The sequence below is a fragment of the Buteo buteo genome, chromosome 8, assembly GCF_964188355.1.
Source record: "Buteo buteo chromosome 8, bButBut1.hap1.1, whole genome shotgun sequence".
NCBI lineage: Eukaryota > Metazoa > Chordata > Aves > Accipitriformes > Accipitridae > Buteo > Buteo buteo.
In genome coordinates this window covers 31,132,808-31,160,641 of record NC_134178.1, presented here as the reverse complement: position 1 = coordinate 31,160,641, position 27,834 = coordinate 31,132,808, and the positions used below count along the sequence as shown (strand labels likewise).

The 27,834-nt window shown below is 46.4% G+C and overlaps 1 protein-coding gene across 1 annotated transcript; it reads left to right on the top strand.

The window, feature by feature from the left end:
* CD80 (CD80 molecule) lies at positions 1–26,796 on the top strand. The gene is made up of 7 exons (XM_075033983.1): positions 1–133; positions 257–357; positions 13,791–14,129; positions 16,803–17,084; positions 19,102–19,227; positions 22,218–22,341; positions 24,274–26,796. The coding sequence occupies exons 2-6, from the start codon at positions 270–272 to the stop codon at positions 22,322–22,324; spliced, it is 942 nt and encodes a 313-aa protein (XP_074890084.1). The 5' UTR covers positions 1–133; positions 257–269; the 3' UTR covers positions 22,325–22,341; positions 24,274–26,796.
* Positions 26,797–27,834: the final 1,038 nt, after the last annotated feature.

Sequence of the window (27,834 nt, the reverse complement as noted above, 5' to 3'; positions counted from 1 at the left end):
CCGGCGGGGAGTGAGCGTCTCCGCGGCCCTGCGGCAGGAGCCGGGCGCCCATGGCCCGGCGCTGAGCCCCCCGCCGCCTCCTCCCCGCCTCAGGGAGCGGCCTCGGGGCCGCTCGCCCAGGGAGAAGCCACAGGTATCCCGGGGCGCCGGGCAGGGAGGAGGGCGGGCTGGGTTCGCGCTCCTGGCTTTCTGGGGTGGCGCCGTGCCTCCTCAGGCGCCGTGCCCCTAACCGTGTCCCCCTCTCCTCCCGGCCCAGGAGCTGCAGGAAGATGGCGTGCCTGCCCGCCGCCCCGCCGGCGCTGGCGTTGAGGAGGTGCCTGGGGCTCGGGCTCTTCGTGCTGCTCTGCCTTAGTTTAGGTAAGCAGGAGCGGCTGGCGTGGGAGGGGGCGTGCGGGGCCCGAACGGGCAGCGGCACCCGTGTCCCGGTCGGCGGGGTGACAGCGGCCCCCCAGGCACTCGTTCTGGGGTCTCCTGCCAGCGCTGAGGCTGGGCCAGGGCTTGGGGTGGCTGGCTCCGCTAGCCACGGTGGCGAGCGCTGAGGACGCGTGAGCTCTCGGCTCCCCCGCCCGGTGGCACCAGCCTGCCGGCTGCCGGAGGGGCAAGGTGGTCGCCCGTCCCAACCGGGGCGAGAGGAAGGAGGGTGTCTGGGGGGCAGCTGGCGTCTGCTGGGAGCACATGGCACGGCCCCTCCGGCTTCGGCGGGGTGGTCGCTGCAGTTTTTTGGATGGCTAAAAGCGAGCGTGTGGTGGGGCAGACGGGGCAGGGCGGCGGGTCGGAGGGCTCTCCGCCGCCCAGGCAGCGCAGCCCGCAGCGAGTGCTTTGTCCAGCACGTCCCCGTCGGAGGACTGCGAGGGCTGTCCCCTGTCCTTCTCCGAGCACCTGCCGCAAAGCTCGCTGAAGTCCGCAGGTCCCTCCTGACCTCAAGAGGCTTGGGATGAGTGTTCTCAGCTGTGTGAAATGTTAACCTTGGAACCGCACGAAACTCGCTTCTGAGCTGGGCTTCGTTATGGATGCAAAATAGGTTTGCGCTTATTGGCAATTTTAGTGTTTCATTGCAGCTAACAGTCCTCTAGAGCAAACCTGGGCTGAACTGGGGCTTTGATTAAAAACCAAGGGTTGCAAAATTAGGAGTTTTTCATGCTGATGTTGTGAAACCAGGAGATATTTGATGATGAGTTTCATTTTGAGTTTCAGTCTCAGAATCTTAAAACAAAACTCAGAGAATTTAACAGGGATTGAATTGCAGAGCTCACTTGTAAAGAAAGCAACCACCTCAAACGCTGTGCATGAGATCTCTGCTCTCCTGTCTTCCCCTGCACTCCTTCCCCTACCTCTGTGCTTCCAAAGCACGTGTCAAGCACAGATGTATTTTGCCCATACTGCAATGGGCAGTATGTACTTTAAGAGCTTGTGGTATGTTATTAATGTAATTACGAGCCTGTGGTAATTCACCAGTCATGTAGTTTCTCTAAAATGGATGCTGATTCCAAAGATGGGCAATACTTCAATATACAGTCTGATGCATGCTAATATCCAGTACTAGAAATTGGAGTTTGATAATAGAAAACTAGATGTTCCTATAGTTGTACTTTTTTTTAATATGGTTTACTGAGGGAATGATAGTTTATCCTGCTTTCCATCTCTCCATCTGTGTCTTAGGCCCCTACTTGTAACTTTCAAATCCCCTTCCCGGTTTCAACCAATTTTGTGAGGAAGGCAAAGCTGGCAGAGATGCAGCATCCTTGCCTGCTACATGGAAGCTGCTGGCTAGCCACGTGCGGCACCCAAACAGCTGGAGCCCATGCTGCCTCTCCTCATGCCCAGCCGACAGAAAGGGCAGGGGGCAGCTGCGAGGGGGCTTTAAGGACTGTGGTGTCACCAAGGGCTTGGGAATGGACTGGGAGGCTTGGCAAGAGGTGCCTGGGCTGGGAAACACAAGGCACAAATCCATAGGCCAGCAGGAGGATTTGGCCATCCTGGTGCTGAGAAGACTTACTTCTCCAAATCTGATCAATTACAAAATCCTAGGGTTTAATTCTGCAAGAGGCAGAGTGGAAAAAAAGCTATTTTAAAAGCATTATATCAGTTTTCATAATTGTTAGATGCTTCCCATGCAATGAGTCTGTGAAAGTCCTGGTGCCTCAGGAGCAGGTTGCTTGGCCGACTGATAAGAGCAGCACAGCCGATGCACTTCCTTTCTCTCTCTGTATGCACACTTAACACACTCTGCCACCTTTCTCTCCAAAAAGAGGTATTCCTACGTTAGCGACCCTTGAAAATACATGGCACAGTACCCGCAGCTGAGTGGTTTGAAAAGCTTTACTGGGACTTGTAGGTGATGCCTTCCCTAGGTCACCCACAGGGACCGAGCTTGTCATGGCAAAATGGTGAAGCCCTGGGAGTCTGCCATCGCCCTGCCAATGACTTCCCATGCATTGTTAAGCGAGTCACCAAGGCCAACATTTACAGAACTGACACCACATGGGACTGCTCATGACCACATCAAGGCACAGTTGAAGCCAGCACCCAGAGCCTGTGGCTACATCTTGTGACCTTGGGTTTAGCCTGGGTGTCCTGGTGCTTGCACATCTCTGTGCTGTACCACTCTGAAAGGTTAGGTAGCATGCTAGCATAAAAGCAGGTGTTCTCTGTATGCCCAGTGTGAGTAGAATAGTAATTAGGGAATGCCAGGCTGAAGTTTTACATCATAGCAGTAGAAGGCATTAATGGGGGGCTTAATTAAAAAGGATGATTTGAAGGTTGTATTTCATAGGAAATCGTGTATGGCCAACCTACGTAGATACGTTTCCCCTTGAATTGAAGTTTGCTACTCTGGGGTTCACCTGAGGTGACCCACTGAAATGCCAGTGTAATTTAGAGCTGCTTCTGAGATGTCATCTGCTGCTGGAGACACTGATGTGCACGAAAACCCTGCTGTCTCAGCACAGCAGAAGAGTGGCAGAACAGCCTTGATTACAGCACAGGCTTATTTATTTACAGTCTGAACACGTTGCCGGTATCCCCATGGGCTTGTTTTTCTCCTGCTATTGGACCTTCACGCCTACCTACAAATTGCAGGACGTTCTCAGTCCCAGTTTGTTAAACTAGGAAAATGTTGCTAGAAGTTGCTCAGTATGACTTTTCCCTGCCCATTGTGCAAACATGGCATAGGCACTGATGGCCGGGACGCAGCGAGCCTGGCTTTGTGTCCATGGACTATTCCTTTTAAGCTTCCCTGGAGTCTTTTCTTCTGACTGAGGACCACCTAGTTCTTGGCTTGTTCCCAGTGGTGAAATTTTTTGGGAAGTTTTGAGGAAAATCCCTCCAGCTTTTCTGAGTTATTGGAGAGTTGAGGCGGGGGGGAAATATCCACTTCCCTCCGCATTGTGAGCGAGCGCTGGCTCACAAGTAACTCACTCTGGGAATCCCCTCTCGCGCGTTGCTGCCAATAAAGAGCTCGGAGTGGAGCTGGGTTTCAGAAGGGGACAAGGAGGGCTGAGAACAAGGAAGATTCCCTATTTTGTGGCCGCCCCCAAATATTGAAGTGTCTAGCAATTAACTTTTGGTGCTTGACGTCCAATTTCCATGTCGGCTCCAGTAAGGGTTGTGCCTAGGGCAGATTTGATGACAGAGATGGCAGAAATTTTTCTTTACTTACTGGATTTGCCCACTTGATCACTGGATGCAAATTGAGTTTCCGTCTTATTGCTCTTGCTGCCTTGCTGGTTTCTTAATTTCTTTTTTTGGATGAGTTTCTGTCTCCTCCTGTTCCAGACATGCAGAAAATAAATGTCTTTGGTTCAAAAACAAGAGCAGTGGAACTAAGGAACTCCTTTGTCTGTCTGTCTGTCTATCTAGAGTGAAACCTGCTGTAACAGCTTGTCTGGAGAAACGGAAACTCAACTAAAGGCTCCTGGTTTTCCTTATAGACTCTGTTTTACTTATTCTGTTGTGTTTTTCGTAAATGAAAGAATTCTTTAGAAAAAAACACAGAAAATTAACATAGACAAACTACATTCTTATACAGTCAAAATACAGTTACAGGCCTGCACACCGAGTTTGTAAAGCTGCTGGTCCAATGTTCCTTTCACCCACATTGTTTCCTTTTTCCAGTTAGATCAGAATGAACCCAGATAACTCTGGTGAGCTCACATTACTCTGAGGGCAACAGCTTTTTTGCATTTCTTGGATCACTGAGACATTTGTAACTTTTTTGCAATGTGAATGTCAGACATTCCTGTGTTTAAACATGCAAAGTTTGGGGCTAAAGTTTTTATGCACTGCAGTAGGTTACCAGCAGAAGTTGCCACCCTGTACTCCCTCACACTTTTCCTGCTCATTGCTGCCTCAATTCTGAGTTACAAGCGTGGTTTAATGGACGTAATCAATCTGACAAAAATGAAGGCTGCCACTGATGGAGTTATGACCCTGCATTGCATGTGATGAGTTAGTTTTCTGCAGGGGTCAGCCCGATCTCTTCAGTGCCAGTTTGCTTTTATGCCTGACGCTCTGTACCCTGGAGGGACATGCAGACGGATTGCGCAGCTGAGGGTGCCCAACAGGTCATTGCCACAGAAAGGTGCAGTCCTGCTCCTCTCTCCTCTGCTACTGGCTATGCAATCCTTCTGTCCTTTGCAATAGTTCTGCTATGTGTCTGATCCTTGGATGATCTAATTAGTCTTCCAGCTTAGCAGAAAGTTTCTTTTTTTCCCCTTGTTTTACACCAGTGTGGTGTATTGAACCAGCCTCTGGAGAGCCCTGCAAAGAAAGCAGTGGGAGCATGTGGGGTTGGAAGGGGAATCAGATCCCTTCTGCTCATGTGGAGAAGGCATGGGATCAGTGCCAGTTTGTCATCTGGCTGTACCCCGAGGTTGTGCCAAGCTGGAAGAGAATTTCCATGTTCAGAGAAACTCTCCTTCCTTTTAAACATATGTTTCCTACTGTAAGTGCTGCACACATTTAGATGTGGTATTTTTCATGAGGTAGCAAGGCAAATGTGCTGAATGCAGTGAAGTCTGTTTGCTTGGCAAAAGGAGATTGGTTTTGTTTTTAGATAGATGAACTTTATGTTTAATTGTAGCTCTTCTGTCCCCTTGGAGGGACATCACCATTGGGAGTCTCAGGAGGTCATTTAAGAATATGTAAGTCTTTCCCAACGTGGAAATGCCACAGGCTTTGCTTCTGCTTTTTCACTGTTATGCTTTTAAAATATCATTGGTCCCAGGGGACTCCCTGACTGAAAATAAAAGTGCTGACTGCTGGGTAATGGTGGCATCTCTAGCTAGACTGTGCTCAAAAGACATTCACCTTTTGGCGAGCCCAGAGTGCTACCGTATCATATAAAAAGTTGTTAGAAAAGACCATCGAGGCAGGTCTCTGCATACTGCTGCTTTCGCCATAGCAGATACCCTCTGGTGTAGTTTTCAGTGCCTGGCAGACAAGGGTTTTATCCCTGTGCTGGGGGAAGTGTTTCAGTCTGAACAGACCTCACTGTCAGACACTGCTACCTACCAGCCGAGAGAGCCCTTTCCCCGCATCACCCTGCCCTGCAATGCTCCCAGCCGGTGCCTCCTGCCCAAGACTCTCATTTCCCTCCCTCTGTGGCTTTTGTAGCTTTCAGACACCTCTGGACTGCTTTGGTCTCATTTCCTTAGTCATCCTTCAGTTAATTACCATTTGCCATGCTGCACTCTTACATAGGGCTGTTTAATCTCTCCTCCAGCCAGTCCTCCAGCTGCAGGGTTATTGTCAAGGTTGTCATCTGCAGAGCACTTGTGAGTTAGTGCCTGAGCAGTGACCAGGTTTTTATAACAAAATAATGGCTGGCAGGGCTGTAGCGTTGTTAGCTGCACTGGTGAACATTGCTATGGCTGTGGGCAAGTACTTTAGAAGAAAAGAAAAAAAAAAGTAGTTTTTCTAATTTTGAGTGGTCTTATGTGAAAGGCATTATACTTGATTTTCCTGGTTACTGGGCACTTTCACCTTCTATTAGTTTCAAGAGTGGGCTGGCTAGTTGGGGATCATGTGAGGCAGTGAGATTTAGCAAGCACTGAAGAAAACTGTGGCCTTAAGTGGTGGGGAGGACCTCAACTTCAAAAGCTGTGCTGCAAGGACAGCAGTATGCATGGCAGTGGTACTGGAAGAATTAGGAAAATAATCTGAGAACATCTTCAGCTGGGAGATAAATATAGAGGAAGTACAAAGTGATCCAGTCAGCAAGAGACAGAGTCTGCAGGGGAAAAAAATTAACAAATTTATTTTTGTCTTTTTGTGCAACAAATCTCCCCCCAAGTCCTGTCTTACACAACTGCCACATCTAGTTTCTGCCCTCAAACTGGGAAATCGTAAGAGTGGTGAGCCAGCTGCAGGAATTTGCTCTCGAAAGGAACTAAAATATGCAAATCCTCTAAGAACATTCAGATTTAGTGTCCCTCCTGCCATTTTTTATTCTAGCAGGGTCACCCACTCCACATGCCGGGAAAGGAGAAATGGGGGAGGTTCAGAAAGACTCTTCCCTTTGCTCCTTTCCCCAGGTCAAAGATGTCCTTTTGTCCCCGTTGCTGATGTCCCTGCCAATATGCGGCACAGGAGATAAGCAAGCACTCCTTCCTCTCCTCCCTGAGTGTGCAGCACCCATGTGGATGGCTCCGCAGCAAAGGGGAAGATCTTAAGATGCAATATAGTCCCTGTTCCACACCCAGGTACTTTGGCATCTCATCTCCAGCTCCTTGCTTGGATCTGACTTCCTGGCTACTGCCAAGATTAGAAATTTGCCAACCGAAGGGTTGCAATCTTACTTCTGTTATAAACAAAGCAGACTGGACATACCCAGGCGGTGGGCTTGTCCCGGCTGGGCAGTGGTGACTCAGAACACAGTAGATCTTTATCTCAAGAAGTACCGAAATATGAGCTAGAGCAAAAGGGTGGGGTACCAGCTGGCTGGAGCTGCCCCAGTGCTGTGGTGAGTCCCTTTACCAAAGTTATTTCAGATTCCCTTTTGTCTTCTCAGTTGCTAATTGCAGATCGTGGAACTTTTTTGTGTTTAATGGAGTTTCCTTCCCTTTAAAGCCAGGTTTTTGACAGAGTTGTGACTCAGTAACAGCGCTTCCTTTCATTCCCCATCTGGCTGGGTTGCCCTGCTGGCTTTTGTGGCAAAAAGGCTATCGGGGGTGTGTGAAATCTGCTTTCTGGTGAGCAGCAATTAAGGCTGGAGAAAGCAGAGCATTCAGTCTTCAACCTGCAAAGGAAACCACAGTTGGAGGGAGGGCTTCAATGGGAGTAGTGAGTGTCTTAAGAAGCTGGGACCACATTGGACACCAGCATGTGTTGAGAGCCCCCTGTGAACCACTCTAAAATGAGTGTTACCTACAGTACATCACTGCTTATCAAAGTATTCTCAGGGAGGCAAAGAAGATTGATAATTTTATTTGTCATCAATAGGGCCTCAAGTTAACAAGCTGCTGGGAAAAAAAAATGGGATTAGTCAGCACCCCCAAAGATGGGCTGTCTTTCTGTCTATAGACGCAGGCAGATGTCCTATAGGTTTCACAGTCACTTCATGATTTCAAGGATTTCTTCACTTAAGGCTTTGCACGTGAAACAAAACAGCATTAAAATGGAACAAAGACTGCTGAAGGAGTCAGGCACCAAAACACCATGGGGATATTATAATAATTGCCAAATCATGTTGTATAGAGCTGGGAGAAGCAAGGTTACTGTTTTGTTCAGGAGGAATGTGGCAATGTGAAGATGGGAAGTACATAAAGCCAAGGAAGGGGTGCCATGCCCTTGCTATACCACTTGGCACCCTGAGGTTACGGCACAGAAACAAGCAGAGCTGAACTTTTAGAAAAACCTCTTTAAACTGTTTCCCTATCTCAGGCAAGTCATGACATCATTGTAAACTAGGATTAATCCTGTCACTTAATGGCCACGGACATGCTTGACTAGCGTGAGTAGGTACAGGGAAGTGAGACTGAGTGGAACTGCTGCTGAATTAAGTACATCGCTGTTTTTCTTTGGGATGCCTTCTTTTCTGCTCCTCTGTCTTACTGGATTTGGGATGAATAAGGGAACATGACCTTGCAAGAAGTCACCATGACATGAGTAAAACAAACTGGGTTTGCAGCTGCTTTTCTTTGCCAGAGCAGCCTAGAGCAGCTGAAGGGTAGCAGCAGGCCTGTAGTTTGTGACTGGAAGGCTGGGCTTGGGGATGTGCAAGGGCAAAGGGCTCCTCCTTCCTCTGCATGCCGAGACCTCCCTTTGCATGCCTCTACTTGCTGGAATGGAGTCTGGGTAGAAGGAGCCTAGGAGGCTTACCAGGCACTCAGGCCTGGGTTAACATGCAGTCAGGGACTCCTTAAAGAGAACAGCCAGCAGGGCCTGCCAGCACCCACTTTCATCTGTTCCATCCCATCTTTCTCATTGCATGGGGCCTTTATAGTGAAAGGCAGAGGAAGATAGTGTTTTTATGCACTGCTGAAATGATGTCTCCACAAGGAAGTTATTTGGGCATCTAATGGGGTCTTTCTGTGATCAATGTATTCACAGGAGTCTGTCACAACACTGATTTAAATACAAAGCATTTCTTCACGTATTCCAGTGTAGTATAGGATGTTTGCTGAGCTTTAACTCCATGGAAAGCTTTGGGAGAATCTGATTGCTTACTGGTAAAATCACCTGGGTTAAAGAAAAGACCAAGGGGGGGTGTCTAGTCCTTTAGAGACAGCTTTTCAAAATTTCTCGATTTTTCAACTGATGACCTGTCTCTCTCGGAAATTCCTGTAAAATACTGTGTTGTCCTCAAAGGATAATCCCTGCAAGTTTGGGGCAAATGTGCTATGCCCAGAAAATGAGGGGCCTGAGCTGCAGAATTACCTGGGGACTGTTGGGTGCGATTCCTGCACTGACCCCAGGGGATGGCCTCCAGGAGAAAGCCGCAGCTCCATGAGATGTGTTTTTCTCGGCTGGCCCAGCCCCAGTTACCAGAAGTGCCTTTGCCTTGCCATGACATGATGTGCTCCTCCTCCCAGAGCTGCCCCAAGCCCCTTTTTCCAGCCCACGTGCAGGCGGAGAGCAAGAAAGGTGTCAGCACCTCAGCAGGGTGGGAGTCCCAGGTGCATGGTCCTAGGCAAAGTCAGTGATGCCAATAATTAAGAGTAGAGAGACCAGCTGCTGTTGCAAAGATAAATAGGGAACCTTATGGGGAAAAAAAAGCAATGCAAGGCTGTCTGGACCTTCCTGGTTTTGGAGGGTAGCTGACAATTTGCCTCAGAGCTTTTTGCAGGACTGTCAGTCGAAATAATGTGCAGGTCTTACCTGCTGCTTACACAGGGGCAAAGGATTCGAGGCCCACGAAGAAGGATCGTTCCCTTCACACGTGTAGCTTTGTGGATTGCTGTCATGGTTTAACACCAGCCAGCAACTAAGCACCATGCAGCTGGTTGCTTGGTCCTCCCTGCCAATCTTCCCCTCTCCACCCCACCCCTGCAGTGGGATGGAGAGGAGAGTCGAAAACAAGTAAAACTTGTGGGCTGAGATAAAAAGTTTAATAACTGAAATAAAAATAAAATAAAATATTCTAATAACAATAATAATTGTAATGAAAAGGAAGATAACAAAAAGAGAGTGAAATATAACCCAAGACAAGTAATGCACAATGCAATTGCTCACCACCCACTGACCAATGCTCAGCCAGTCCCCAAGCAGCCATCTGCCCCTCCTGGCCAACTCCCCACCAGTTTATATACTGGGCATGATGTCACATGGTATGTAATGCCCCTTTGGCCAGTTTGGGTCAGCTGTCCTGGCTGTGTCCCCTCCCAACTACTTGTGTCCCTCCAGCTTGCTTGCTGGCTGGGCATGAGAAGCTGAAAAATCCTTGATTAAGTATGAACACTACTTAGCAACAACTGAAAACATCAGTGTGTTACCAACATTATTGTCATACTGAACCCAAAACATAACACTATACCAGCTACTAGGAAAAAAATTAACTCTATCCCAGCCAAAACCAGGACAGTTGTTTGCAAAGCAAGGTAACACAAGGTAAGAGCAAAAAAAGGCAAAGCAGTTCAGAAGGGCAGAGAAATACGAGATAGAGGGGAAAGAGAAAGGCTTTGGGGTTTCTGTTCACCAGGAATTATCTGAAGGTTTCCAACAGTTCAACGCTGCTTCTCTAGAGTGTTTTGTGGTCTTTTACTGCCTTTTACAGTCAAATGTCTCTGCAGGACTTCTGCCCCAGAGGCAATCTGCTCTCTCATACTGCCTGATTGTACGAGTGGTCAGGAAAACCAAGCTGTCTGTGGCTGGGGAATTTCTGAAACACAGCTTGGGCGAGGAGTAAAGGAAACGGGGATAGAGGCTCAACAGTTCTCCTGCTTGCTGACTCTTGGAGCATACAAGAAAGGATGGTTTTCCTCTACACTCACCTTTCAGTTCTAATTAGCCCTGCCATATGAGGCATCTGCAGCACAGGCATAGTTTGAATGAAACTGTTTTCTGCCCGGGGAACAGAAAGTCAGCCCTTTCATTAGTTCAGTGTTGCCACACGCCGTGGGCTTCCAGAGACGGAGCAATGTGAGTGCACAGCAAGGGAGTGGGTGGGCTTCAGGTGGGTGGGAAGAGGAGGGATCTTTTTTTTCTAGAAAAGTCATTAAAAATTACTTCCACAGTGGATACCTCCCCCACAGCCTGGTTACAGAGAGCATTCAGCACAGAAATGGGACAGAACTGAATTTTCATTTTTGCTTTGCAGTTCACCTTTAAAGTGAAAGGGGACTTTTGTGGGGCTGAATGACTCTTCGTGGACTTTGGTTCCTTCAGGCTTGCAGCATTCAGGTTGCAGTTTCAAGGGTGCAGAGCCTTTTAAGGGTAGATGTGACATCAGCAGGAGTTTCCAGCCCCAGCACATGTACTGCGGAGAAGGTTTTTGTTCTCCTTTTGGTTGCAAAGGAGACTCTTAGGGGCAAGGCGTGGAGAACCTCATGCAACTCATGATGCGATGTCACCCTGACATTTACTGTACGCCTACTCTTCCCCTGTTGCTGCAAAAGAAAATAGAAAATTGTCTTTATCGGGCTCCACAATCCCAAAGTTTGACGGGCTGCTCTTGTGGGTCTCTCCAGCAGTAGTAAGAGCTGAACTGTGAGAACAAGCAAAGATGTGGTCGAAGGAAGAAACGCACACACACACAAATGCATGCAGACATGCAGGAGGAGGAACTTCAAGAATCACAGCGTAAAGTGGGCTGCTTTTAAGGTGAACAGAAGGAAATGCTTTTTCACAAAGCATGTAATCAAACTGTGCAACTCATTGTCACAGGATGTTGTGGAAGCCAAAAATATATGTGCATTCCTGAAGGGTTAAAAACTCCCTGAAGGGCAGGTCTAGCAGTAGCGATTAAACTGCTGATGCCAAGAAATCCCTAAATTCCTGGCTACCAAAGGTTGGCAGGGTATGGCAGTTTTTATCCTGTGTGGTGTGGAAGAACTAGTTTTTCTACCATTTTGCTACCCGTCGCTGGCTGACACAGGTCAGCAGGCTGAGTGGGCTCCTGGTCTGCCCCCAGTCTGGTTGCTCAGAGTCTGCAATGCATTATAAGGGGAAGTACAGGTAGTGGGGGGGGGTGGGGAGTGTGAACTGAGTTTGAATCTTTCCCTTTGGAAGACCAATGAAGTGGCTGAGTGGAGGGAAACCAGTTAAATGAGAAGTTGTTCATTTAATTATGTATTCTATTTTATTTAATTAATATTAAAACATTCCACAGTGCTGCCAGGACCTCCCCAGTATTTTTCAGTGTGTTTCCTACAGGTTTAACATAAAGCGTGCAAGTGGGACAGGGGTAGGTGTGCTGCAGGGGAGCGGGGTGAAAGCTTAGTTCATGTTCTGTCCCAGGCTCTCTGCCTAGGCTTAACTTCAGCAAGCAGCCCCCACTGCTGCCCCAGGATCCAGCTGTGCTGATGCACTGGCTGAGCATCTGCTTGTCTCCCTCCAGTGCTGGCAGCTGGAGGATTGCGAAGCATCTCATCAGGGTGTGCTGCTGGGCACAGGTCAGCATGCTGCAGGGGTCTTGCTGCCGGCTGTGTGATGGCATCCCAAGGGTCTGTGAGTCAATGCTATGAAAACGAGCCCTGGCTGGCAACGAGCTTGTGGCAGTTTTGGACACTTCAGCTGGTCTGAATGTCATAGCATCCCAGTCACAATCTGAGCGCTGCACTCTATGCCTGTGTATAGTGTGGCTGTTGTTAGGCATTAGCTGTGACAATAATGTGTGAGCCAGCATCAGCCAGACTTCTTTAGGGTTGGGTTGCAGGTCTTACGCTCAGCTTTGTCAAGCGTTCGGTTCACCCTTCAGGCAGAGGCTTTGCATGTGGGGTCTCACCTCCACCAACGGGCGATGCTGCACTGTCCCCATCAGTGGCGCACCACCTGGTCAGGACTTCCCTGCTTTCTCTCTCAGACGTGTTTACTGAAATCTGTTTGGCAGGGAAAGAAGTCATTTGAATCTTCTCAGTCCTGAGGCCAGCTATTTCCTTGTTTTTCCACTCTCAGTCAATGGAGTGCAACAGATTGGTATCCCCTTTCCGCTACTGGAGATGGGTGCTAAGGTAGTGAGGCTGAGACAAGCGGGGCAAATGTAAAGCAACCTGACCTTCTGGACTAATAAAGCAGGCTGCGCAGAGGTAAGCCTCATCCTGAAGGTTGCACAAACCCAGGCAAAAGCCCAACCATGTGCCCTGGCCTTGGTGCAGCACAGGACCGCACGTCAGTCAGTACTGGGTCACTCTTCCAGTAACAGCAGGAGCTTCTTGGTAGGCTGCTCCCTCACGTATCAGGTCCTGGCTCCTGCAAGGACTTACCCACTGGAAAGAGGAAGGAAAGTGGGAAAGCAGGGCTGATTACAGGAGCGGAGTGCATAAAAGTTGTAGCGCGAAGCAGAGGGATTACTGCTAACCTGATCAAAGTTGCACCTAATTTTCTCCTGCAAAGGTCTTGACTTGTTACTGTAGGCACATGCCTGTACACTAGGTGTGGCACTGACACGGTTGCTGGGCAGGAATTGGGGAATGCCTGTGCTGGTTTGCAGGTAATCCCAAGGGAGGCACATGGGCCTTCACAAATACAAATTTGTTTTAGCTAGGCTAGGCAAAATTGTTCATTTGCTAATACTAGGAGGCTGATGACAGCGTGGCTGTAACCTTTGTTTATCATGGTAGGTTTGCTTCCAGCTTCTCGGATTTTGAAAGCTTTGGGTTGTTTTTTTTTTTTTTTTTAAGAAAAAACACCTTCACCAAAAAACCCCAAACCCCCAAACTAATAGTCCACTGTGGCCTTGTTTGGCATGCAGGGAACCCACTGGAGGGTGACACAGACATTCCAAACACTGAGCTCTGAAATGAGAGAGCAGAGGAGATAGCGGTTTGGGCATGTATGTTTTTATCCCGTACATGAATAATGGCAATTTTTTACTCTGAGGTGTGTTTTTTTTAAGGGGACAGCAAAATTTCTGTTCAGGCAGGTAACTCTCCTGCCTTTGCCTTCAGTAAGCCATGCAGAAATCATTGTGTGCCCTCTAGCTCAGGATCCTAAGTAGGACTGGAGCATCACGTAAGAGGCAATGCCAAGGGAGGCCTCCCCTCAGTGCAGGGCTGAAGTTGTAAACAGCTTGGTGGGTGGTGAAGTACATTAGCAGGTACAGACAGAGCTGAAAGAGGTAAGCTCTATGCAGCAGGTCCTGGCACGAGGCTATACCACTGTCTCACTGACTTTTGTTTACCCCCCACCTACAGGCTATGCACTGGAGAAGAAAGTGGTCAAAAGCAAAGTGGGAGAAAAAGTCGGCTTGCCTTGTTGTCATGAAATTCCCAGCTCGGAAAGCCTACATAGTTACCGGGTCTACTGGCAGAAGAACACTACAGAGGTAGTGCTTGCCTATGCAGATGGGAAGATGATCTCCAAGCACGAGCAGTACGTGAACCGGACAGAGATGGATGCCAGAAACCTCACCCTGTGGATCTCCCCAGTGGAAATCCTGGACAATGGCTCTTACCAGTGTATAGTTCAGCACCGCAGACTTTTGCAGAACTCAGTTGTTGTGTGTGATGAGTCTGTCACCCTCTTTGTTACAGGTAGGTGGATTGCCTCCCAATACCTGAGGCTTTCTGGTGCCAGCCTCTGGTGGGTAAAGGATGCTCCTCCAAGCTTTAGTCATAATGTAGCAGATAGACTTTCACAGGAAGTCTAAAAGAGTGCCAGAAGGTCTGTTAACTATTTCCATTCTAGCAGCCTCCCTCCTTACCTTTCCAAAGCTACCCCAGCTACAGAAAATTTGCCTTTCCCACCACCCCAACAACCTCCCCTTGATGCCTCCCTCTTGGGAAAGGACCCCTCCCAAGACACCTCCCCAGGTACCACTGCTGCTGGGTGCCCTAGGCCACCTCTGCCCCCTGCTGTCTTTTGGGCAAAGCAGACACCCAGCCCTTGGTGCACAGGAAGCATCCAAGCCAAAAGAGGAATGGGGTGGCATTGTTATTCTGTGGCCGCAGCAGCATCCCAGCCCTGCATCCAACCCCTGGGGAGCCCAGGCTTTCTGGGGGGGCTGGCCAGCCATGCTGCAGATCCACAACCTAAGGCTGAACTCAGCTGGAGATTTGAGGCTTTTTACCTTGAAGAAACAACCCGAGTTCCTTTGCTCAAAACGAATCTGAATCTTCTTGGAGGCTACAAAAAGTTCCATTGACATTATTTTCCATTTCTACCACTGTTTTTGTGGCGGTTGGTTTCAACCAGAGGCACAGATACTGGTAAGATATATAAATATATACATACATTTGAATACCTTTAGCAGCACAGAGTTCCAGGAATCTTCCAGACAAGTCAGTGAATGAATATTCCCCATCTGGAATGAGATTCATCAGCAAAAATAACCAGGCTCCTGAGGTTTGGCCATTGTCTGCTTGTCTGAGGGCATGGTGGGCATGTGTGCAAGGAAGTAAATTTAGCGATCTTTCTGGGAACTGACATGAAAAAAGGGAAGTGCACTGCAAGCACCCTCTCTAGCTGTGAGGGCTGAGGAGTTAACTGCATGAAAAATGTGAAACAACAGATCTCTTTTCCTCCCTGCAAATACTCCAGTTTCTTTCCTTCCAGAAATCCCCTTGCTGTCTTTACAGGCCAGTTGTAATACTTATGGTAGACTTTGACTCCCTTTGGTAAAGTGGGATCAGTTATTGTGGGGATCAGGAAAGGGAAAACTCCCCTCACCCCTGCTGGAATCAGGCTAACCTGAGAGAGGCGGAAAGGTGTTACTCCTTGGTGACTGATCAGGGAGCCTTGGTGAGGCCAGCTGGGGTGTTTGAAGGGACTTTCCAGACTGGATGTCAATGCTGTATTGCTCAACAGATAGTGGGCCTGGAAGGAAATCCGGGTCTCTCCTTGTGTGTCGCTGTTTGGCTGTGCAATGTTGAGCAACTTTCTTTCACTAATTACTAGTTACTCGCAAGCCTAGACCATGGGTTTGTGGTCAGCACAAGATGCACAACGACCAGAAGGCTGTCTGCCTTGTGCAGATCCCAGCAGTCATGTGGTCAAATGGTGAGTCAGGCAGGGAGCAATCGCAGACAAAACCTTAGCTGCTCCAAAAAGGGTCATTTTGCAGTGAGTTGAGCAACATGCTCTAGCTCTCTGCCTGGCCTTGCCGTGGCTGGGGCTAGCACCTGCGAGGGTGTGCAGGCTATGGACCTACAGCTGGCAGGGATGGGAGGGAGAATTTGGTCCCTTTGGCAGCAGTGGTGTTGGTGTGACTTATGCCCACCAGGAAGCCACACGCTGAGTTTCTTTTTCTGACTGGTGCCTCTCTTGCTAAAGATGTGGTCCCATGGAGATTTTTCCAGTGGGAGAGTTGCCTTAAATAGTTCGTTTGCCACCCCTCGCCTCCTCCTCCTCACCCTGGGCTCTTCATTGCAACCTATGGGCATCCTTAGTTTTACTAATGCAACTGTTTACAGTAACATGGTGAACCAGATTGGCAAAGGGAAGAGGGCTAAAAAGATCACCACCTTTCTTCTCCTTCTTCACTCATTAGTCCTCTCATCCATTTCACCATGCAGCCTCACAAACACTTACAGCAATACATCTGACCAGGCAGAAGGGCATGGAACAAGCTGTGTGGCTGGGAAACCTCTGAAAACTGTCTTTGGCAATGAGAAAAAAGTCCAGTGAGAACATCGTCTGAGAGGACCTGTGTATTGCTATGCATTTTTGCAATGACTATCATGACTTGGTCTTGCTCTCAGCTGAGCCTTCTGGAGGGGCTCTCATGCAGAAAATGTAATTCAGTCTCTTGCTGGCCATCCCAGTTGAGAGACCAACATGTGACTCACCTCCTTTCCCAGCAGAGATGGACCCACCGTGAGCTTCTGGCTGGGAAGGGACTAATGGCGGGGGGGGACGACACTGTCTACCATTACCTGTAATACAGATTTTTATTCAGTCCCATATTTTTCTTACCTGTTTTATGATTCCTTCTGTTGTTCCACAAACTGCTGTATGTGGAGGGAAATGGTGGCATTGGAGAGGTGCAGTCATGAAGTCTGTGTACTACCCAGGGAGGAGAAGCAGCAAAGGCCAAGGCTGTAGCCAGTCAAGGCTGTGGGGAGAATGCTAAGACACAAGAAAGGCCAAACAGGTTATGACAGAGGAAGAAGGCCCTGTGGGGGAGTCTTTGCTTTGACCATGGGTGATCAGGACTGCAGCCCTCACTGTAATCTGACAGAATGGTAACTAAATCTTTCTTGCTTCAGCTGACTTCAGTAAGCCGAACATAACAGCGGACGTATTGGCTGATTCCTGTGAATCAACTGAGATGGTGGTAAGATGTTCCTCTTATGGAGGTTTCCCCAAACCCAAACTCTCTGGAGCTCTCGACAACGAGTCCACGGCGTGGAATGACAGCTGGGTATCCGAGTCCAGCCTCAGAGCATACAACGTCACTGGCAAACTGTGGCTCAATGTGACCAAAGACATCAGCTTCACTTGCTCCGTCGAATACAATGGCTTTGCCGAGTCCACCAGTTTGCTTCTGAGTAGGTTTTATTAATAGTTTGTGTTACAAAACCATTTTGCTGAATCTGCTGAGTTGCGTCTCTGAGAAAGCAGTAGATTTTGTGTATCTGTTCATGCAAGGATGACCCAATGATCCCACCTGTGAGCTGCACACCAAAATATTTCAAAGGCTGTAAGACAGCAGTGGGCGGAGAGGAGAGTTATGACAGTGACTGACAAACAGAGACAGCTCTGTCTTTCTGTTGCTCTACCGTGTCACAGCTGGGCTGAGAGACCAACTGGATCCTGTTGTGATCTGGTGATGTCAGCCTCAGTGGCTCCCACAGGTTGGGGTTGCCACCTTTCAGTGCCCCTCTATACCAGCATGATCTGGCTGCCAGTTGCGTGGTACAGACCTGGTATTTGAATGGAGGGACTTGAGAAATGTGTGTGCCTTAAAAGCCACAGGTTGCACTTAAAAAGAATTTCCTCATTTAACAAGCATGTTTGTTCCTGCTTCAGTGACAGAAACTGTCAGCTGGGGGCTAGACAAAATTCTGCTTTCATATACATATTTAATATAGGGTTAACTCATACAGAAAAAAAATCCATCACTGTGCATGGCTTAAAAGTGATAACATAATAGATGAGTCTGTGCTTTGAAAAGCTTGAGGCACAAGTGGGAACAGCATGGGGGAAGGCAGCACACTACAGTCCAGATGTTTTGCAGTAGAAGGGGATTTGCAAGAAAATTCTTAAAGCCAAAAGGATTTTTTTTTTAATGTTGTTACAAAAAAATATTCTGAAATGTCTCTGGGTCTGATGTTTTCATCAGATAAGGGCACCTTCAAGGGAAGCTAGAGAAGTGCTATTTTTCCTAGGGAATTGTACCTTATTCATCAAGGTACCTTATTCATCAATCTCACTAAAATCAAAGGGGCTCATGAGGAGAGGTGCCATTCAGCTTCAGGATGAATGCCAGAAACCAGTGCTTTATGAATATTGGTTATCGCTGGATGTAGTGCATAATGTCCCTAGAGATGGTAATGGAAGAATGTTATGAATATCATACTACATAGAAAAGGAGGGTAACAAAAAAAGTAATAATAGAAATACACTTTTGTCACACATATTCTTAGAGGAGGGTGCAATCAGCAGTGACAACCACAGTCACAAAACCCGCACTTTTGGATTTTTAAGATGTGGAATGACTCCCATTTTGGTATGATGGAAATGGTCCTCCAAACAAGTCTTTCATGAACACAAAGTTCCAGACAGAATACAGCCTCTGGTAAACGTAGGAGGCAAACCCTACAGTGGAGGGGAAGATTGTACAGCAGATCAGGCTAGTGTCTTAGAAGTTGAATGATCCTTAATTGTGCCAGAGACAGACAATGAAAATCTGAAGATCTATGAACATGCACCAAGTCTGTCCCTCCTGTTGAATTAGGGTTGTCTTGTACTGTACAAGAATGGCCCGTTATCTGCTCTAGTCTCCAAGTGGCAGAATGGGCATCTCCAGTGGTAAAAAGCCAAAGGCTCCAGATCCACTGAAACTGAACTCTGCCACAACACTCTTTTCCTGCCATGCAGAAAAAAATCTATTCTAGTCTGTTTAATGCATCATTCTCCATCACCTGTGAATTCAGTGGGGAAAAAATTAGGCATAAATCTGGTGAAAACAGTAAGAAAAACTGCAGAATACCTTTGAGAATGGAAGTTTTCTAGATATGGACTCAGACTTTTCCACCAAGCCTAACCAGTTTCTTTAAAAACAGCTTATGTGTTTTTAAATATTGCCTGTCTTAGTCCTGTTCTGGACAAAGACCCATCATTTCGGATTCTGTGGATATGTTAAAAATTTCAGCACAAAGCAAATTTGGAGAATGGAAGAAATTTAGGTGCCAGCTTTGTTTGTTTACTGAACAGGTAAATTTTCAGGCTGAATATCTGAGTTAGAATTTGGCCAGAACCACCAAAATTCATATAGCTGCTCTTACATGAAAATGCCAATATGTTGTTGGGCCCTTTATTTATGTTTTATTTCTTCTGTCTCAGAAAAAACAAAGGAGTGCGTTGTCCCTACTGTGCCTCCATCTTATAATGTCATTACTGCTTCAAGTATCATCATAATCACCTTCCTTTTGGCTATCACCCTTGCAGCAAGATACCTCCCAAGGCATGGTAAGTATAGCTCCTTTTTCAAGAAACAGTCTCTTACTGCTTATGGAGTTTCTATGCAAAATACACATTTATAGAAACTATACTGACACACTAGATATTTTTGTACCTTCTTCTCATTTCCTTTTTTTTTTTTTTTTTTTTTTAATGCAACATCTACTGTCACAAAATCTAAGTCCAGCTCAGGACTTTCCTAAGTTTTGTGTGCAGGCAGCGCTAGGGTTCAGGTTTGAGAGTGAAGGGGTGATGGGGAGTTTTGACAGCAGATCAGAGTATTTCCAAAATCAGGGGTATACTGAATTGAAGAGATGCACAAAGGTCCCTTTTTATATAAAGATGCTTGAAGATGCCAGGAATCTTGGTGATCATGATAGAGCTGAGCACTGACAGTTTCAGAATGGGATCTCTCTACCACCCTACTTAGACAATCCCTCAGAAAAATCACAGAGCCAAAGTTACAAAACTATATAGTGCTAGGTCCACAGAAAGGACTTAAGCATAGCATTTCCCACTTTTAGGAGAACCCCAATCAGGAGAGATGGATTTGTCGTCTTTGTATGGCCAAGACCAGCACAGGTGAGGTGCCCTGTCCCACCCTGTGAAGTCTTCAGTAACTCCAGATGTGTCTCCAGGAGTTTTTCAATGGCAAAGGGCACCTCAAGCATCTCAGGGTTAGCTGGCAGCTGAGTAGACTGGTTTTGGGGGGGGGTTTTGTGGCTCAAAAAAATCTCATCCATTAGCTGTTGCTCCTAATCATGTCTAAGGTGACCTAGCCAGAAGGCCCCTGAAGATCAGGGTAGACATCTATTGGCTTTATAAAGGCAGCTAGGAATCCAGCCAGTATTGAAAGTCAACAGCAGTAGATGTCCTATCCACACCCCGTTAGCAGCTTTGAAAAGCAGCCCTGGAGAAAGACAGCAGGCCTTGCAACACGTTATAAATATCACCCAGTCAAGTTCTGTCAGTCACTGGGGAGGTCAAGTCTGGAGACAAGGATACCTCGCTGAGAGCGCTCTGTGTTCAGTCCACTTAAACCAGAAGCCACCAGTCTGAGCATCTTAACTCATCATGGTCGCAGTGGTATCCCCAGTTGGAAAGTTATTTGCTAGGCAGCAGGGACTCAGTTCACTTAGGGGCACTTTTAAGTTTGTCATGCTTGTGTCTTCTGCTATGTCTATTTCACCTTCAGACAAGTTCACTCTCAAGTCAGAGTTGTGGAGGTAGCATTTTGTTTGAACAATTTTGAGCATTTTTTTTGAGCATTTTTCCTTTCCCCTCCTCACCAACCACATCCCTTCAAAAACCAGTGTGACCACTAAGTCAGGCTGGGCTAATTTTATTTTTGGTATTTTATCACAAAGAAAGGAAGCTTCTGGAAGGCAGTGACTCTTGTCTGCACCTGTGCACCTCCTCATTTTCCACTCATGTGCCACTGTGACACCAGTGCTGGTTCTCCCCTGCTGTTCCCTGGGGCTATGTCAATGGGAAAGCAGCAAGCAGGTTGAGACCAAGAAAATCACAGCTGATCACAGCCTGTGCTGTCAGCTGCATGGATAATGAACTTCTAATTATAGGAGAAAATGAACTGGAATTGAAAGATTTGGCTCTAAACAAATATAGGCTGGAAATTAAAAGGTTCCTTACCATTAAATCAGTAAGATTCTGGAGCATTCTGAGATAGCCTTTTATATAGAAACCAAATTGCTTTTAAAGTACATGTAAAAAGCATACCAATGTGGTAGAATGTGATCACCTGCAACAGCACAGGACATGGCTGCATAAACTAGAATTTCCCTTTCAGTCCCATTTTCCTAATATGCACAAGGATTAGATTTGCCAAGTCAGGTGGTGCTATTTTGTACAGCCACTTTCCAGACCAGGCGTATACTGTAAGAAACTGAAGCTAGAGCTTCAATCCAACTTCCCAGTTTGCACAGTTGTCACGTTTTGGTGCTGCTTTGTATTGCCACCTGTCTGGGAAGGGAAATACCTGACCTCAGAGTGCTTCCTGCTGGTATTGCTACAGGTTACCTTTCAAGAGCTATTGTGGGAGCTCAGAATAGGTCTGAGAGTACTTCTGTTGTTCTGGCATATGGAAAGCTGAGTTGAGAGCTGCCTTGATGCCAAGAGTGGTTTCTGAGCTCAAAAAGCCATGCTTCAAAGAGCTGAAGTGTGGGAGGGAAGAATAGAAAGATAGAGCAAAACGGAAATAAGAGTTCTCAGATGCATGATTGTGGTGGTGACCAAAACATGTAGATGTTTGTTGAGGTTCAGAACCCTCTAGTTTGAGGAGCTCACAGCCTATCTTTGCAGTAATTTAAGAATGGAAACTCTCTAGATTTTTTGGCTCTTCATTAATTTAACACAAAGCACCAAGAGTAGACTGAGATTAGAGGTCACTTAAAGAATAGCTTAGAATCCTTGTTGTAAAATTTGTGCAAGTACAATTTGCTGTAATAGTACAGAAAGATTCAACTTCAATTATTAAAACAAAATTGTTCATAGATGCTGACATACTAAAGGGACCTGTTTAATCTGAACTCCTTTTAAAGCATTGAAAGAGTTGGTTGGCTGGTTCTAACACTAGTGTTCTTTCACTTGCTTGGTAAACTGCATTTAGTGACATGTAACTTTTACCATTATTTCCCTTCTGTCCTTATCTTAGCATGTAGCAACCTGTCTTTGTGCCAGGCTGAGGTCCTAGCCCTATGCTAATGAGAACTGTTTCATCCATATGACACTGTATAGATAACATTTACATATAACAGAGCTTTCTATCAGATCAGGCTATGGCTATGGGCCAGCCGTATTCAGATGTACTACAGGGATGAGTCCTGCCAAGGAAGAATAGAAGTAACTGGAGCTACAAGATTTGTTTTTCTTTAATTTCTTCTCTCCTTTCTTCCCACTCTCAGTCATACTTTACTTTGTTGAAGACGGCATTTGGATTCAGCTTTTTTATCCAGATACTAATGAGGTATCTTCTTTTTCAGTCTGTTCTCACTGTTGTAAGCCTCAGGATTCAGTGGAAGAGGGTGTGAAAGAATGTATGAAGCCACCTGTGAGCTCTAAAGTGACATCTGAAACATCATCTGTATGACCAGATTGCATTTGCAGGTAGTTTTCTTCCACCATTCTTCTCTTGGCAAAATAGCTTCTCAAATACTATTAGATTCTAGGGTGATGTTAGCTCACAAAACCATGTATGGCTTTTAATATGAGTGTGTGCTGTCCTTAAGGGTAAATAAAAGTGGTAGGGCCCTATTGCCAACTTGGACACATGGTGTTTCCTGGTCAGGTAACTAGAGGAATGATGCTCATGTTGCTTGTAGGGCATTGCTTTGTTTGGGTTATTTCAAATTTCTAGAAATGAATCTAGTGAAAAATGTTAGAGGACCAAATTTCCTGGGCTGCTAAGCTGCTTTCTCCACAGAATTGGCCCTGCACGGATGGCGTGCAAGTTTTTGTGGCATTCATTTCCTTAATTAACATTAATTTTTAGGGACTACATGGGGATGGGGGGAGAGAGAGATGAGAGAAGACAACTTTGACTGTCAGTGTCTCCTCTGAACCTGTGTAAGGAAGCTGGTTAATATCTGAGAGGTGGGTTTGTAGCATGGTCATCCATCTGTCAAGATCTGCAGTGACATCCCCTGCCACTGCCTTTGTGCTCATTTTATGGGCCTCCTAAATAAGAACGGCGCAGTCTTTTAGTTCCTCTCCTGTTGGAGTCATTTGTGAGTAGCTCATCGCTGCTACAGGTCCCACATGAGGCTTCATCCCCTAGAGGTTATTTCTGGCTGATGCCCTGTGAGCCATGTGCCTGATCCAATACATTAACATGGGAACATCCCTGATGATAGAAATAAAGGATTGACCAAATGGTGGTGAGGGAGAGGTGAACAAGAGCACAACTCCAGCTTTTCCAGTAAGATCAGCAATGCTAGTCCACTTCTGAGATATCTCCCATTCCCTTCAGCAGCTGGAGGAATGGAGAAGGAAAAGTTTCCCCTCTGAGGCTTGCCCAGGAAACACTCATATTTTAAAAGGAGTTACTTTCGATAATGTGGTGTTGTGAAGGATGGGCTGGGGAAAAGTCTGGCTTACCAAGGCTTTATGACTACAAAGCATTATATTCATTTTGGCTTGAAAGCTCAGCAGTGTTCAGGGCTGTGTCCTCCAAAAAGACATTTTTGAACTCAAGAGACTTAAGGAAAGATTAGCAGCTAACTGTTCTTATTCACATCATTATCCAGGTGACTGCATTTCCTGCTCTCACCACAGCATGCTGAATTGCCAGGGTAATGCCGTAGAGTAACAGCTGTGGAGTCCTAGAAGTCATGAATTTGTCATGCTGTGCGTTGTAGTAATCTAAAAGCTTAACATTTTTGAGATGGAAAGGAGGGGAAACTATCATTGAGGCCACTCGTCTCATTTCCAAACCTGACCACCCACTCATGTTTTCCTCTGGGGAAGGCCCTATCTGGAACAGATACTAGAGCCTTGGTTAGCATGAATTCCGGGGGGTTTTGTGATGGGAGTGGCAGGAGTTCACCTACTGAATAAATCCATTCTGCCACATTCCTCTTTAATAATTTTTATAAAAGTTTGCCAGGCTTTTTCTGTAAGTGGCTGGTGTTTCCCAACTCCAGTGCCTAGAACGGCTGCTGCCTGTGGACAGGGATGGAAGCTGTGCTTCCTTAGTGTCTGACTGTCACCTTGTAATGGTATGATATGCTGGGCCATGTCCTATAGCTGCTTAAATAGGGTAGTGCAGTCATTAGTCACCCTCACTTCGCAGAGAGATAGCACCTCTGTATGGTCCAAAGGTTTTCACAGTAAGCGTTCAGCCAGTCTGTAGCTCACTGTAGTGCCTGTCTAGAGCTGCTGAGCTCTGAACGGCTCTGTCTTTACTGTAATAGGAGCCCTCTTGTGGAGGGCTATCGCAGGTGATCCCCATTTGTCTCGGGTCTACAACATTCTGGCTTACATTTAGGATTAAGAAGAAGGGGGGGAAAAACAGTAAAATCTTTTCTTTGTGTCCCTTAGGTTTCTTATCCTTTGTATTCTGCACTGCAGTCCTCACTGTTCGTTGTACAGCAATGCTTATTGCATTGACCCTTTGGCTCTCTGAAAGGGGATGACAGCAATAGAAAACGCTGCTCAAGAAGACTGACAACATAATCTTGTGTGAATGAATACAAAACCCCACCTACGCTACAGAAGCTGTCGGGTACTCTCGTTACAACAGGGTCACTGAATTCCAACTGGGAGGACCCTCTGTGTTCCTGCAACGGGGCAGAAGAGGAGCGTTGTCAGCATTGACATACCAGTTCAAGAGTTTGGGATCATCTGGCTTTGATGCTGCCTCTATGAAAATCAGGGGGCCAGCAGAACCCTAGCAGATAGCCCACCCCCATCTACCCCTTTAGTAACGCAGAGCTGGCCTTTGGGAGACCCCAGACCCTGACACACAATCTCAGGTCAGGCTGTGCCTCCATGTTGCAACTAGGAGCAGCTAAAACTTCTTTTATATTCAGCCTCGCACGGGTATCTACCAGTACTGTTCTTTGTGCTGGAGGACTTTGGATTTGGACTTGACCATTACAGTTACATGTCCTTCTCTGCTAAAGAGGCAATAATGCACACACTTTTCATGAAAAAGCACCTTGAGGTGAGACTATATGCCTTATGCTTATTTTCAGTGCTATGAGACTTTTTAGGGAATGATACATACTGACGGCACACCTAACAGCTAACTAATATTGCTTATCTACAGCAGTGGCACAAGTTCTCGTAACATTTCTCTCCTGAAAGGATGGCCTCAACAAGCCAGGTACCACGATACAGCTCCTCCATTAAATTACTGAGAGATACAGGAGCACATCTGACACAGCGCAGCCCGCTGGTGGGGTGTGTGTGTGAGTACATGCATGTGCACACCTTTGTGCATACACGTGTAGAAGATGTTATATGCATTCCTTCCTACCCACACTTGTAAAGCCCCATTTAAATTTCTGTAACGCTTGGTGGTTATCTCACATGTATCTACTGTAATGAAATGTAACTTGGGGCCTTGCTTCATAAACATAGGTCTGCTTTGATTTGTACATTTGCATAGGAATACTTGTTAGTGTAGGCTCTCCAGATTCTTGGGACTCTCTTGCAGCGACACAGGGATTTACTGTGCATTGAATGCTGCTGCTTTCTGCCAGCGTTCTCTCTACCCAGCCAGGACTTGAAGGAAGTTCCCTACAGGATGCTAACATTGGATAGGACTCATCTGATCTGGGTGATATTCTTGCCTACTGTGTAGGAAAAAGTGGTTTCTCATTTTGAAGGGAAAAGAGGAAAAAGCCCCAACAAGCTTCCTAAGCAACTCTGCATACTAACCTAACTCAACCCTGCCCTGAGTTTGACAGGTTTGTCCTGCCCTTTTGCTCTGTCCCACTGCAAGCTGTACCCATTCCCTTACTGCTCTATCCATGTGTGTAGTTAGCAGGGCAGAAAAAAGTCTTAAAGCACCATGCCTCTTTGTGGGATGTTTTGTTGCTTGAGTTGTTTATCTTGCTAGGACACAGCAAAGAAATATTCCGTTTAACTTCTTTCTAGCAGGTACATATTGAGAGAGAAATTGCTGGAGGAAATAGGAGGACTAGAAGTGCTTTATAGAGGATTGAGCTATGAGAGCCTAAGGGATCAAGTCGCTAGTAAAAAATAAGACACTGCTCCCTTTCTACTCCTGCAGAGTCATGCTGCTCCATCAGCTTTTTTACTGCTTTCCCATTGTATGAAGTGAAATGGGAACTTCAGAACATTCCTAAAGAGGGGGTTTTGACAGAGAAAAGGAGATAAGGTGGGTCATAAGGAAGCAATACTCTTTGCACTTGTGCATTCTGGTTGCAAGCAGAACATACGTGACACAGAAAGCAGTGTTTCCAAAAGGCAGCCTGACCTTATTGCAGGACTTGCTGTATGGGCAATGGTGTCTCATACTTTTCAAGTTTCCTCTTCTTTCAATCTGTGCTTGTTCTTTCCAGCACAAACTACTAGCTTCTTGCAGCCTGAACACCCTCTTTTTTTATTTACTTTGCTCATTTTCAACATTGTGCTTCCTTCCCTCCTATAACGACGATGCATTTCCACCTTACCAACCACACCAGAGCTCTGACAGTTGTACTGGCACAACCTTTTTCCCTCTATCTCATCCTCTACTTCTGCTCCAGACTGACAATTGCACAGCCTCCTGGAGAAGGGTTTGTCTTTTGCACTGTGCCAAACCTTTCTACATCACTCCTGTGACACTTTAAGTAACTCCTAAAGGAAACAAAAAGTTTTCACTGACAAGTATGTCTAGCATCAGTTTATTTTTATATTCTTGATGGGCAGGTTATTTCATTTATTTTTTCCTTAAGCACTTATACTATGAATCATGTTTTCTATTGCCTTGTTCTGTATTCAGTGAATTGCACACAAATGGTTTCTGTGAGACCTTTTCAGCTTAATATCTGGGCCTTTGTACCAGGTGAGCTGCTCTGTTATCACAGGTATTTTGTATATAACATTTTTTCCTGGGGTTCCTCCTTTAATTGTATTAAAAAATAAATGGTAAACTCAAGTTTCCTTTCCTCAGTAATAAAAGATGTCTGTTCTATGTACTGGGAAGTGGTAGAGTCTTTCAATTAGTCACATGAGCCCCAGCCACCTTGTTGCAGCTGCTAAAAGCATATGCTCTGTAGCATTAAGGTAGGTGATGCAGCTGGTTGACAAAGCTGTAACAGGTACAGCTGGCATCATGACACAGCAATGACAAAATGGCACTCAGGTACCCAACTTGTAACTTCCACATACCTCATGTCTGTCAATTTGTCAGGGACTAACTGAGCAGGGTAGGTATGGTGCTTGACACTCAGTTTGCAACAGGTCTTCCTTCTCCCTCCCAAAAAAGGGAGGTTCTCTGCAAAAGCAAAATCCAGTGTAAGGTGTTCTCACTGTATCCCTGCTACTTGTGTTACCTACTCAGAAAGTGGAGGACTGATAACTTTAGTGCTGTGCTTTTGCTGGGGGGTGGTGGGTGGAGTGGGGGTGTGAAGAATCCCTTACATTTGTATTTAAAAAATAAGCTCTGAACCAACTCTTCACTCCCCATTTGGACAGTGACTTTGAATACAAGAAATGAGGAAGCGAGGGAACTAAATTCAGTGGGAAACAGAGCAAAAAACGGCTGCTGATCTTGAGTATAGATGGAATTCTCTGCTTTCCCTTGCTAACATGCAGCTAAGGACACCTAGCAGCCCTCCTCTCCTTACATGGAAGGAAAATCCACAAAAGTGCTACACCTTGGCTCTGCCTACCCTCCCATGGAAGAACATCCCTGCATCAATGGTCAGACACAAGAAAATTAGTATTCTTTAGACATCACATTAAATACCACTGGATAGGAATAGAGAAAGACTGAGCAATGACACAGCTAAATGTCATCAGAACTGCTGTACAGATAAAAGAGTGTGGGATATTGTATGAGGATGTAACAGCAAGAAAAGAACGGGGGGGGCAGGGAGAAAAAGGTAAAACACAATTGTGTAACCACAATGGCAAAATATGACTCAG

Excerpts from the sequence above, each read along its gene's own strand:
- CD80 (XM_075033983.1), top strand. The coding sequence starts at position 270 with ATGGCGTGCCTGCCCGCCGCCCCGCCGGCGCTGGCGTTGAGGAGGTGC. Across the intron at positions 358-13,790 it reads GCTGCTCTGCCTTAGTTTAG|GCTATGCACTGGAGAAGAAA; the intron begins GTAAGCAGGAGC and ends CCCCACCTACAG. Across the intron at positions 19,228-22,217 it reads AAGATACCTCCCAAGGCATG|TCTGTTCTCACTGTTGTAAG; the intron begins GTAAGTATAGCT and ends CTTCTTTTTCAG.